General features: G+C 39.7%; 1 protein-coding gene across 1 annotated transcript; it reads right to left on the reverse strand.

Annotated features, from left to right (window-relative positions):
• Nucleotides 1–10,843: 10,843 nt before the first annotated feature.
• Nucleotides 10,844–14,134, reverse strand: nola2 (H/ACA ribonucleoprotein complex subunit 2-like protein). Its single transcript, NM_001140792.1, is given in 4 exon segments — nt 10,844–11,802; nt 13,336–13,441; nt 13,543–13,612; nt 13,858–14,134. Coding segments are annotated over 4 exon segments (468 nt in total). The 5' UTR covers nt 14,024–14,134; the 3' UTR covers nt 10,844–11,676.

Below are 14,134 nucleotides of genomic sequence, written 5' to 3' on the forward strand. Positions count from 1 at the left end.
TGACCTTTCACCTGTTACACTTTTCTGGCAAACTGTCATTAGACTGTCTGATAGCCTTTTGCTCACATCAGACAGCGACAGAAACAAGCCCTGGCAGTCATTTTATCTGTAGCCAGCTTTCTATGGTCATATCTGTTGCTTTGATCAGATCGCAAGTCAAGAGTGGAACTTTTCGTTGCACTCAGGTGTAGCGCTGTGGTGGTCACGAAATTTAGTCAGCCAGTGATTGTCAAGCAAATAACTGTCGGTCTCACTTAGCATCTCCTGGCTCCACATACAGCCTACAAGCCACAGATGCAGACCTTTGGAACATCTACAATTTAAAAAGTAGAATAAATCCATGTAATATAGCCTACACCTTCGGTCTAAAGAAGCGTGATATTAATAAAATGTAGTCTATTTCAGAAGAAAAGAATTGTAAACTTATGTTAGGTCCTGATCTGGTTATGCCAAATGGCTGTGGGCTACACTAGTTCATTTAGCAGACACGATTAGCTTAGATTTACGTGGCATTATTTTTAAGTATGAAGAATACAATTGAACAAAGCTGAATGAAATAGAAATTATATTTTCTCCAAACGATTTGAGGGTGTGCGCACATGCGGCTATTCTGTGTTGAGCGGCTAACAAAGAAACAGGTACTCCTATATGCTTGCCTTAGTTATTAATGTAACTTTAGTTGTTCTACAAACGTTGGGCTATATGTTTTGACGTTTAACACATTGTAAGGCTGCATGATGCGACTAATGATGATTAGAAAACAGTCGCTTGAAAAGGCATGAGCTCTGCTTTGTGTATTGCGGAGGTTGTAAAACTTCATCAGGCTCTCATTCACAATTTGACAATCACTTGAAAATACCTAAAATAGTGTGGCCGTAATGCACCCAAAAAATAAATCCATGCCTTTTGCGGCTAGTGGCCGTGCGCGCTCCTAAGCACCTCTCACTCACATGGCTCTCCTTCATGTGATCAGTCCTTAACCAATTCTGAGGTGCATATTGAATATATTGGAAGAACTGTCCACATTTACTTTTCGTCAGCAAACAAGATGAGTAGGCCTAACGAACAGCAAAAGCACTAGCCTATGTCAATCTACTATTCTCCACACTGTAATACAAAATACGACCTATTCTATTCTGTGCAATAAATAAATATTCCAAACATGCTCTGGGACAGTTGTGGGATGAAATAGATCCCAATTTAATACAACCACTAGCATATTTTCTTTTAATGCAATGTGGCTGACGCAACAGATGAGAACATTTAGCTTTAAATGTTTCTTAAACTATTAGGCTATGTCTTCACATTATAAGCGTAGCAATGCGCACATGGCAGTAATGCTTTATTTATTAATGTGCATTTTTATGGTGACAATTATCTTCCCCAAACGTGAAACTCACGCGCTGCTTATGTATTCCAGTTACGCTCTACACCCCTTGTAAAGCGTATTAATGCGCTTAATTTTAATAAATTATTTGGCCACTTTAGCTGTGATACAAACCTTATCAAAACATATAGACCTATGGGCTAGGCTACATGAGGTGTGCGACTATGATTAGAAAAAGTAGCAAAAAAAATGCCTTTTTTTCTTGCCTTATGCTGGGCAACATTCACAAGTGATAATATATCATTTACAAGTGATAGGCTAGTATTGTCACCATCAGACTATTCTTAACTCAATCTTGTCTAAACATATGCTAAATAATATACAGTACCAATCAAAAGTTTGGACACACCTACTCATTCAAAGGTTTTTCTTTATTTTTACTATTTTCTACATTGTATAATAATAGTGAAGACATCAAAACTATGAAATAACACATATGGAATCATGTAGTAACAAAAAAAGTGTTAAACAAATAAAAATATATTTTATATTTGAGATTCTTCAAAGTAGCCACCCTTTGCCTTGATGACTGCTTTGCACATTATTGGCATTCTCTCAACCAGCTTCACCTGGAATGCTTTTTCAACAGTCTTGAAGTTCAACACATATGCTGAACACTTGTTGGCTGCTTTTCCTTCACTCTGCGGTCCAATTCATCCCAAACCATCTCAATTGGGTTGAGGTCGGGTGATTATGGAGGCCAGGTCATCTGATGTAGCACTCCATCACTCGCCTTCTTGGTAAAATTGCCCTTACACAGCTTGGAGGTGTGTTGGGTCATTGTCCTGTTGAAAAACAAATGATAGTCCCACTAAGCGCAAACCAGATGGGACGGTGTATCGCTGCAGGATGCTGTGGTAGCCATGCTGGTTAAGTGAGCCTTGAATTCTAAATAAATCACCAACAACGTCACCAGCAAAGCACCCCCACACCCCACACCATCACACCACCTCCTCCATGCTTCACGGTGGGAACCACACATACGGAGATCATCCGTTCACCTACTCTGCGTCTCACAAGGACACGGCAGTTGGAACCAAAAATCTAAAATTTGGACTCATTAGACCAAAGGACAGATTTCCACCGGTCTAATGTCCATTGCTCGTGTTTCTTGGCCCAAGCAAGTCTCTTCTTCTTACTGGTGTCCTTTAGTAGTGGTTTCTTTGCAGCAATTTTACCATGAAGGCCTGATTCATGCAGTCTCCTCTGAACAGTTGATGTTGAGATGTGTCTGTTACTTGAACTCTGTGAAGTATTTATTTGGGCTGCAATCCGAGGTGCAGTTAACTTTAATGAACTTATCCTCTGCAGTAGAGGTAACTCTGGGTCTTCCTTTCCTGTGGTGGTGCCCATGAGAGCCAATTTCATCACAGCGCTTGATGGTTTTTGCGACTGCACTTGAGGAAACATTAAAAGTTCTTGACATTTTCTGGATTGACTGACTTTCATGTCTTAAAGTAATGACGGGCTGCCATTTCTCTTTGCTTATTTGAGCTGTTCTTGCCATAATATGGACTTGGTCTTTTACCAAATAGGGCTATCTTCTGTATCTATCTTCTAAATATTGTGCAACATGAGATTATGGTCTCTCATGAAGTGTTTGATGAGATTTTCGATTACATTTGCATTTGTATCAGAGTGATTAGAGGGACAATATAGTGCCAGGCAGTTAGCAAGTTTGGTAGGCTACTAATGACCATCAGCAGCATCAGAGCCTGGAGAAGCCTAATTACCGTGACTAAATGGTCATGTGGAATTTGACTGCCTTCATGACTGGTGACTGCCGTGTGTGGTGGTAATACGGTCACTGCAACAGTCCTACTCAGGTGTAAACTGCTGGAGCTGACAGGAGTTTATGAACAGTGAGACAGAGGTGAGGGATCTGAGAACAAGTCCCCACAAGCAGACAGAGAGAGCAAATACAGGTCGCCTCAAGGTAGTCCAGTTGGCTCACTGACAACCTGCTTTTACACAGAAACTTACATAAATGCACAAGAACACACACTGCACGAGCAAACGCACAAACATGCGCAAGCACACACACATACAGAGAAACAATAGCAAATTATAATGCAGTTGATTTAGTATTTGACTGAAATACTGTATATGACTGACAGCACAGGGGGTGGTTTAAGAAAACAGTTTAAGTCATTTAAAGAATGCTTTCCAGTAAACTTCACCCTCCCCCTGATTCTGTGTCTTTGTTGGCAGTGTGTGAGGCGGTATCCTAGCTAGCTCATTTGGTTCCTTGGAAGATGCGTAACGAATGTTTTTGGTTTCACATTGGTTGTAGAAACGAAGCCATTCTGAGAACAGAACTGACAATTTCGCCTGTTCTGGGAACATTTATTTTTAGGCTGCATGGAGGTTCTGAGAACGTTTTACTCTGGTTCCTTTCCTTGAAAGTTTTCAAGGGAGTTTTTATTAGTGCTCTGAGAACATTAATTATAGGTTATTTTAAGGTAATTAAATAACATTCTGAGAACATTCTCTAAATGTTGTGAAGGTTTTATGATGTTATTGAGTTTTCTTAACACATTAAGAACTGAATTGAAAGGTTATTTGGAGGTTTTTGAACAACTTCCTTAAAACGTTCACTGAATTTTTCATTAAGGCTTTTAATAACACTGCTAGCTTATTTTGTGTTAACTCTTGAAATCCAAGCATAGACAGGACCACATGGAAAAGAATCTGCCTAGGCATGCATTAATCATGCAAATATGCCTTAAATCATGCAACCACATTTCTTTTTTATTGTGGCATTGTGATCTTATGTTCTCTATCGCTGGAATTAGTCCACTGCACCACCAGGATGGAGCTAGCATGCCATGTTTTTTTAACGTATACAAAACTGTTTGTTTTAGAACACATGTCAAACTCATTTCGTGGAGGGCTGAGTGTCTGCGGGTTTACACTCCAACCTTGTACTTGATTGATGAATTGAGGTCACTAATTAGTAAGGAACTCCCCTTACCTGCTTGTCTTGAAAGGAAAAAACAAAAACCTGCAGACCCTCGGCCCTCCGTGGAATGAGTTTGACACCCCTGTTTTAGTCTATTCAAAATACCCAATTTCAAAGGGAACAAGAACTCATTAAGATCAGGGTTGGCGAATTAGTGGGTGCACGTAACAAGATAAAGCAGGGGTATTCAACCGGGGGTCCGCGGCCCCCTAGGGGTCTGCGGTGGTATTTGATTTATTAAATAAATAAAAAGTTACATTTTTCCCCAAAATGTTTTTATGAATATTGCAAGGAACAACAAAATAAACAAATTTAAACAAATAACCAAAAAACAAATCAAAATCTATTTTATATTTGAGATTCTTCAAAGTAGCCACCCTTTGCATTGATGACAGTTAAATAAAGGTTAAATAAAAAATTTGAATCACAGCTTTGCACACTCTTGGCATTCTCTCAACCAGCATCATGAGGAATGCTTTTCAAGCAGTCTTGAAGGAGTTTCAGATTATATACTGAGCACTTGTTGGCTGCTTTTCCTTCACTCTGCAGTCCAACTCATGCCACGCTATCTCAATTGGGTTGAGTTTGGGTGATTGTGGAGGCCAGGACATCTGATGCAGCACTCCATCATTCTCCTTCTTGATCAAATAGCCCTTACACAGCCTGGATTTCCACCGGTCTAAATGTCCATTGCTCGTAATTCTTGGCTCAAGCAAGTTTCTTCTTCTTATTGGTGTCCTTTAGTACTGGTTTCTTTGCAGCAATTCGACCATGAAGGCCTGATTCACGCAGTCTCCTCTGAACAGTTGATGTTGAGATGTGTCTGTTACTTGAACTCTGTGAACCATTTTATTTGTCAATCTGAGGTGCAGTTAACTCTAATTAACTTGTCCTCTGCAGCAGCGGTAACTCTGGCTCTTCCTTTCCTGTGGTTGTCCTCAAAAGAGCTAGTGTCATCATAGCGCTTGATGGTTTTTGCGACAGCACTTAAAGAAACATTCAAAGTTCTTGACATTTTCTGGATTGACTGACCTTCATGACTAAAAGTATGATAGACTGTCATTTCTTTTTGCTTATTTGAGCTGTTCTTGCCATAATATGGACTTTCTTTTGCCAAATAGGGCTATCTTCTGTATACCACCGTTACCTTTTCACAACACAACTGATTGTCTCAAGTGACTGATTGAACAACTCCTCACTATCAGGATCTGCAATTTGGCAGTACGCCCAGAACCTTGTTTTGAGAACGAAAGGATATCTCAGTTTCAAGGTCTCAGATTGGAGAGAAGAAGCCTTATGAGGTATTGGTCTGTCACATGCATGAACCAGTATTGATCAGTCACATGCACGAACCAAACGTTAATTATTAATTAATTATGAATGACGAATAAGCTAAATCATGAGGGAACTCACTTCAGACTTTATGCATCCAAGTTTGACTGTGACCTCTCCAGCTTGCTGTTAATAAACAATGATTAATTTAGGATTGACTGAGTGAGTGTTCAATGTGTAGAATTTCAACGACAATTGCTTAAGCCACGCCATTTTTTAGAACATTCCCAGAATGTAGTTAAAATATTGCATTAAATATAACCACATCCAAACTTGTGTGGCATGTTCTGTGGAAGTACTGAAATTCCCAAAGAAGAAACGTAACGTTCTAGAAACAATTCAAGAACATTACTTTGTATATAACCATGACGAAACCTGTAGAAAATTTTAGAACGTTCCCAATGTCAAACTATTTAGGGAACGTTCCTTGAACATTACCAAAAAATGTATTAAATGTAACCATGTTTGAACTTTTAGGAAGTGTTCTGTTAAAGTAATGAAATAGCAAGAAAACATTTTTTTTGTCAAGTTCTTTAAATGTGCTGAAGCCAAAGCCAAAACTATCCTGCATCATTCCCAGAAAGTTGTGGGAAGGTTGAATAACCATAGGACAACTACGCTCTAACCAAGCTGTAATAAACATATGGTTCTCAGAACGTTATGTGCTAGCTCGGATGCCTGCCCATCACCCTTCAGTCATATGGGTGCCAGCGGTCGGAGGGCATGCCTGTGTGGTGATACTGATGATTTGTTTACATAGCAGGTTAGAATAATTAACGAAACAGGTTAGGTGAATTAATGTAACAGGTTAAGAGAATGAGGTTAATGTTAGGAAAAGAGTTAGGGTTAGGCTTAGCTACAATGCTACATTTGTCAACAACTGTTGTCCCTGACGCAATCACTAGATGGAGCTGTAGGCCTACGAGATCTAACCACAACAATATAAACGTAAACAACCCAGCTGTGGAGACAAATCATCAGTATCATAACACCTGCCTCACACCCATGGCTGGGAATTATTGCTCAACAGAATGTGATTAAAATCAATAAATCTCCCACTATACCTGCTCCATCACTCAGCGCAGACATCCACACACCTGTCTGATAAACTGACTGTACTGCAGAGAGGGAGGGAGGGGGAGAGAGAGAGAGAGAGAGAGAGAGAGAGAGAGAGAGAGAGAGAGAGAGAGAGAGAGAGAGAGAGAGAGAGAAGAGAGGGGGAGAGAGAAAGAGAGACAGAGAAGAGAGGGGGAGGAAAGCAGGTGTCAGCTTGAGTGGGGTGGTGAACATGTTGGTTGTTGTTGGTGTGCCCAGCAGTGTGACCTGGGGCAGAGTTGTACGCTCGGTGAGTGAGGAGATTAGGGGAAATGGCACGTGTTAGGCTACGGTGAGTTAGAGAGGGGGTAGGCAGGCAGCAGGTGCACTGTTGAAACAATAAACATCCACACGGACAGAGCCAAACTCCAAATAACTCATCCAGCTCGCAGCACAGAGAGGAGAGGGAGAGGGCCAGGGGGATGACACAGCTATATGTGTTTCGTAAATCATGCCTCAGGAGGAGGAGGCCTTTGGTGCCGCTGTCTGCCTGCCTGCCTGCCTTCTCTCTCTGTTTTTCCATCTCTGCTGCTCATCCATGGATCTCCCTCTGACAGCCCGCTTAGATGTTGAACATGTCAATATAGCACTGTCAGATAGAAGATGACAGAGAGGAACACGGCGAGAAAATAGGATCAGATGAAGAGAGATAAGAAATGACACATCAAGACAGCATCCAAGTGACATGGTCACTGTCAAATGCTCTATTAGTCTTTGTCCAGAAGAAACGCTATAGGGGGTCCAATCAAAAATGCATATTTTGAACAATGGCCAAAAATATATTACTTGTGTATATACTCCTCTAAGAAAATCAATGGTCCAAACCTCATGTCTATATCATAATCCATTCCATTCATAATCCATAATCCAGGCTCAACGTTGAACTCTTCATCTTTCTTCTCGAAACCAGAGGACATAAAACAATATAGAGGTAAGATAGACATCAATTTTGAGACATGAGATGTAGTATTTTCATATTTTAGTATAATACACTTTGATATTAATGAGAAATTCCTGTTCTTTTTTGGAGATTTCTCACAAAAAAAGCATATCTATGTGAAATGTCAACGGAGCGCTGAGCATTCCTCAAACTTTCTATTTTCAAAGCCTTATACATGTAATTCAGCTCGTGTCATGCTAATTTAGCTTTTTGCGACCTGTAAAATCCTCAAAAGTCACAGAGAAAGCGGCCCCGCTCTGTCAAAAGAGCTTGGTGCTTATAGAGTACCACAGTATGAGTCATAATACCCATAAAACCTAGCGGTAAAACAAAGTAATGGCTCCAATTGTTTTTCCGACATTCATTTTTCCCAAAGAGGATTTTAGAAAAACTTAAAATAAGGGCTCTGTTTCGTGTAGGCTTACCCTGGCGTGATATTTTGATAACCATGTAAATCTCTCTCGGACAAGGTGACTTTTATCAATATATTTTTCTGTATTTACCCCAAAAAATGAAATGCTAATGTGGCTATCATACAGAACTACAAATGCCAGCCTTCCCTGTAGCTCAGTTGGTAGAGCATGGTGTTTGCAACGCCAGGGTTGTGGGTTTGATACCCACGGGGGGCCAGCACAGAAATAAAATGTATGAAATGTATGCATTCAATACTGTAAGTTGCTCTGGATAAGAGTGTCTGCTAAATGACAAAAAAAAATGATTATCTGGACGAGACTGCCGAATCAAGGCATAGGTAAGAATCTCTGGATTAACTATCTAATGCTAGATAATGTAGTAATTCATAAATTGGCTAAATGTCCTTAGATTGACAATTCTGTGAACTGTCTAGGGCAAGTTTTACATTTACACAATACCTGTTAGCAAAGGTGACAGTGAAACATGATGTGCAGGAGCTTGCAGGGATTTGTAGTCTTGCATGATGTCTACTTTGATACTAATTAGCATTTTCGATTTCTGAGAGTAAATAGAGCCGAATGTATTGATAAAAGTCCCCTTGTCTGATAGAGATTTACAGTTATCAAAATGTCACACCAGGGCAATGGGAAGTCTACACAAAACACAGCCTTTAAGTGTTTCTAAAATCCCCTATGAGAAAAATGAATGGTGGAAAACTATTGGAACCATTTCCCTGCTGGGTCTCTATTATCGGATATATTAGGTTACAAAATACGACTTTTTGGATATAATGTTAATGATATGGTAGAGAAATACCCCCCTGAAAGATTCAGAACAATGAAGAATCATATTTGTCTTGGTAAAATGTATTTTATAAGATAAGGATGTAACATTTCATCACCAAAGCGTGTTTTTACCCGCTCTTGGCAGTTGTAAACCTAACTACAGCTGTAACATCTGCCACAGAGGTTCAGCTAGCACTTAACATGGAATTGAGGGCTATGAGGAATGTTTGGAGGACAGAAAAAACACTTTATGGATTTCTTAACACATACACATTCTGAAGAGATCAGGTTTTGTAAGAGAGCAGACCTCATCCCAAACCTGAAGGCCCAGCTCGATCCACCCACTATGCTGTTTACTAAAACAGAGCTGACCTATGAGGTTTGTTTGGTAAACGGAGAGAGAGCACCACGCAGTTCTGTTCCTGTCACCCTGCTCCTGGACACAGGCCACCCGTCTCCTACTCCTCTGATGCCGAGGTGTTCTGTTGTGCAAACAGGGCCACTAACAGCCAGGGATGTTTCACACAGGAAGGACATCCACACGTCCTTGGTTGGTCATAACCTCCATCTCTCCAACTACTGTGTGTCATCCAATGGCAAATGAAACAATCTAAAGTACTTTTCTAGTCTCTGAAGTCTGTCAACAAATTTTCCTTAAGTTCCTAAATAAATGGTGGGAAAAATAAAATAAACGTGTATCCTAAAACCAAATGACCCCAATAAAACAGCATACATTTCAGGCATTAAAGTGAGAGTACACTTCTCTTTAATAAAACAGCCGTGATAAGGCCCTTAGAACCAAATCTGTTAGTATGATAGATATAAACCCTGACTAGTACTATGAGAGCACATTAAATCTTACCTGAGAAAAAAAAGAGAATAGTATATTGGTAAAAATATCTAATGAACTCCCTGTCCTTGAAGTTGTTTGTTCAGACACATCCAATTTAGGTGGTCTCAAATAAAATATATAAATTCAAAGCTAAATAATATCCATAGATATCCACCAGATTGGGGAAGAGAGCATCCAAAATGGAAAGGATTATCTCCATCCTTGTCATTCCATCATTTCTAGGAAATACATCTGGAAAGTAGTAGATGTTATCTTCAGCTCAAGTTCCTTCTTGGATGTGGTACCCTGATGGACTGAAATATCTCTGCTTTTATACATGATTTGTGGAAAATAATTACTGTCAAAACAGAAAAAAGCAATATAAAGCTTGGCCTGGTGGGGACTGAGCAGAGGGGTACACAGTGATCACTTTCAACAGCCCACACATGAAATGTTTCCTCACCAAATACAGAGCAGTACTCCCGATTCACCCCATTCAGTTCACACAATGGTTTACTGTGAGGGAAACTGGACATAACATTGTGACATTTTTTGAAGCTCAGAACCCTAGCACCATTACATTATGAAAGCCATACTTTAAATGTAAAGTTAACAAATTAATGGGTCTTAAACTAAAAGACCGAATAACAGCAGGTGAAACCCGACACCTAAAGGAAGGTCTACATTGAAACATGACTACTGCCACCTTGTGGTTGTTGTAATAACATCCTTGACAGTGATGGGAGTATGGTACCACTCAGTATCATAGGATCATTTTGCCCACAACCTGCTCCAATAGCAAGGGTGATACATGCAAAAATATTAAATTATGTTTACAGATAAGAGGGCATTTTTTTTTTATAGAAATGCTAATCTAAGTTGTCAAGACAAAAAAAACATCTGAAAATGTGATTGTCTGCTGTTCCCTGCTAACAAACATGCCTTAACTTAATGTTTCCACCACACTGGCAATCTCAAATGCCCACGTAGGCTTTTGTCAAACATTTATGTCATTCATTTTCTCAGTCACCATCATTGGATTCATGATGCAAACGTATTCCCCCTCAAAAGTAAAGCAGACTTTGCATCGAGATTTACAAAAGAAACAAGTATTTATTGCATCAATACAGCATTGCATCACATACCAATTTACCTTCTCAAAACAGAATCAAAATAACCTTTATGCGAAGGGAAATGTCTATATGCCTGTACAAAACAGATCTAAGACAAACAATTAATCAAATTTTACCTACCAAATTTCAAAGTAGGAGTTGTAATACAGTAGTTTACAACTGCAATGAGAATGGGATTGCAAGAAATGATTTCATGTTTAACTGAGCAGGCATCCTGTAGTCCCATATGGTCACTCAATTAGAACTGTCTGTTCAAGCGAACAAAAAAGTACACACAAGATAATCTCAGCATATTATCTGTAACCTAGTCCTGACCACTCAAAGATAAAAGAGACTGGTCACAATATAGTATCGTTTACTTGTTGAAAAACAAAATAGAATCAGTCGGTGCAGACTTACTTTCATATTTAAATGACAAATGTATGTTTTAAAGCAATGCAAGCCATATTAGCGGCAACCTTTAAATCACACACCAGAATATTCAAAATATACTTGGCTGTAGATAATGCATGGATCCCACAGAATAAGGAAAGTAAAGTTATGTCCAGCTACAGTTAAGACGGCACATACCTAACGCCAAAATATGGGGGTGTCATCTACCTTATGCCCTGTTGACATTTTATGGGGACCACTGCTGGTGTATGATATTCCCGGTTCAATGAGATACATTAGCTGTAGCTTGGCTCATGTGTGAAAGTCCATTTCACTCCCTCGTTAATTCTGCCTACAGCCAGACATTCTCAGATACCATAAGGGGTTTGCCTGTCCATCTGAGTCCACTAGCCAGTGACATGGTTCAGAGGGGTTTAGGCAGGGCAGAAACCTCATCGAAACACTCATCATAGGCCTCCTTATAGTCCTCGTGAGATTTGATCATGATGACACAGGTGGGCCGCTTTGAGCCAGCAGACGAACCAAGGTCCTGAGGAGACAAATAGCAGGGTTATAAGGCAATCATTCACATCACCATATGTTTAGTCGGACTAGACATGAAACCCCTGAACAAATGGGACGGTATGTGATTTACTGCTGGAAAACTAACACATGTCAGCAATTCATAGTAAGCTATGGGTATCTGTCAATATAAAGGAAACAATTGAGTAAATGAGGGATAGAAAGTATTTAGAAAGCAGGTGCGTCCACACAGGTGTGGTTCCTGAGTTAATGAAGCAATTAACATCCACATAATACTTAAGGTCATGTATAAAAATGCCCAGGTGTCCATTGTTTTGGCAACCATGGCTAGAAGAGATCCGACCTTGAAAGAGGGGTCTCAAAGGAGCATAGGGGGTTTAATGTAGAGGTCGACCGATTATGACTTTTCACCGCCGATACCGATTATTGGAGGACCAAAATAAATAGAAGATAATTGTAATAATGACAATTACAACAATACTGAATGAACAATTAACACTTAATATAATACATAAATAAAATCTATTTAGTCTCAAATAAATAATGAAACATGCTCAATTGTTTTAAATAATGCAAAAACAGTGTTGGAGAAAAAAGTAAAAGTGCAATATGTGCCATGTAAAAAAGCTAACGTTTAAGTTCCTTGCTCAGAACATGAGAACATATGAAAGCTGGTGGTTCCTTTTAACATGAGTCTTCAATATTCCCAGGTAAGAAGTTTTAGGTTGTAGTTATTATAGGAATTAAGAAGCGTCGACTATTTCCCTCTATACCATTTGGATTTCATATACCTTTGACTATTGGATGTTCTTATAGGCACTTTAGTATTACCAGCCTAATCTCAGGAGTTGATAGTCTTGAAGTCATAAACAGCGCTGTGATTCAAGCATTGCTAAGAGCTGCTGGCAAACGCAGTAAAGTTTGAATGAATGCTTACGAGCCTGCTGCTGCCTACTACCGCTCAATCAAATATCAAATCATAGACTGAAATTATAATAAACACAGAAATACGAGCCTTTGGTCATTAATATGGTCAAATCCGGAAACTATCATTTCGAAAACAAAACTTTTATTCTTTCAGTGAAACACGGAACCGTTCCGTATTTTATCAAACGGGTGGCAACCCTAAGTCTAAATATTGCTATTACATTGCACAACCTTCAATGTCATAATTATGTAAAATTCTGGCAAATTAGTTTGCACCGAGCCAGTTGGCCCAAACTGTTGCATATACCCTGACTCTGCATGCAATGAACGCAAAAGTAGTGACACATGCCAATTAATTTAACACTTATGGGAGATTCTGGATCAACACCAGAGACAGTTTTCCACCATCAAGAAAACACCAAATAATGGCATTGCATCTCCAATAGTTCTAGACACTTGTAGAATCTATGCCAAGATGCATTGAAGCGGTTCTGACAGCTTATGGTGGCCTGACACCCTATTAAGACACCATGCTGGTGTTTCCTTTATTTCGGTAGTTACTGTATATGGTTTACATTCTCCTCATAGATGTATAGGTAAAATGGCTACTCACCACTTTTGAGGGAATGTAGGCATATGGCAAACTCCTGTCCTCACACATGACTGGTAGGTGGCAGTAAACCTCGATTGGAAGAGTATCCCCAGCCAACACCACAATGCTGCAAAAGAAGATTGAATATATTAGTTGTCTGGCCGATACACCTGAACAGGGGATAATGTACCACGCAGCTAACATTAGCACACTGAGAACAAAACGTACCCAGTTTCTCCTTTGTTGATAAACTTCTGGACTTCTTTCACTCCTCTGCGAATTTGTTTGAGCTTGGATGCTGAAAGGGACAGAAGAGAATTGGAAATTAGTAATCGGCTAGTCTTGTTGGTTGACAGTGTGTGGCAACAAACATTTCAGTTACCAAATCGCTAGCTAGGACATGCTAGATAACTTTCACTATTTACCAAGCTACACCACTTAGCTAGTTAACTTACCTGACTGTATATCGCTAGCAAATCCATGTCATATCTTAGCATGTATCTGGCAGTAGGTACATGAAGCTAATAAGACTGGTTAAATTACCCTTTTTTACACATTTGTAAAGCTTCTTGCTTAGCTTCTTGGTGGCCAGGGGATTCGCGATTGGGTTGATGTTTGCGATCAACTCTTGATACGATTTCTCTGTCCCTCCAGTCTCCGTCGCTCCAGCCTCCTCCTTGGTGCCCTTTTCCTTCTTTACCTTTGTCATGTTTTTGATTAAACAAATAATATTTAACAAAACGTTTGCTTGCTGTTTGCAGCGTGCTTTGCAAGGGAAAAAAAGCTACACACGTGCTGCCTAAAAGGTTTTCCGGTAATT

Source organism: Salmo salar, chromosome ssa13 (genome assembly GCF_905237065.1).
Source record: "Salmo salar chromosome ssa13, Ssal_v3.1, whole genome shotgun sequence".
Classification (NCBI taxonomy): domain Eukaryota; kingdom Metazoa; phylum Chordata; class Actinopteri; order Salmoniformes; family Salmonidae; genus Salmo; species Salmo salar.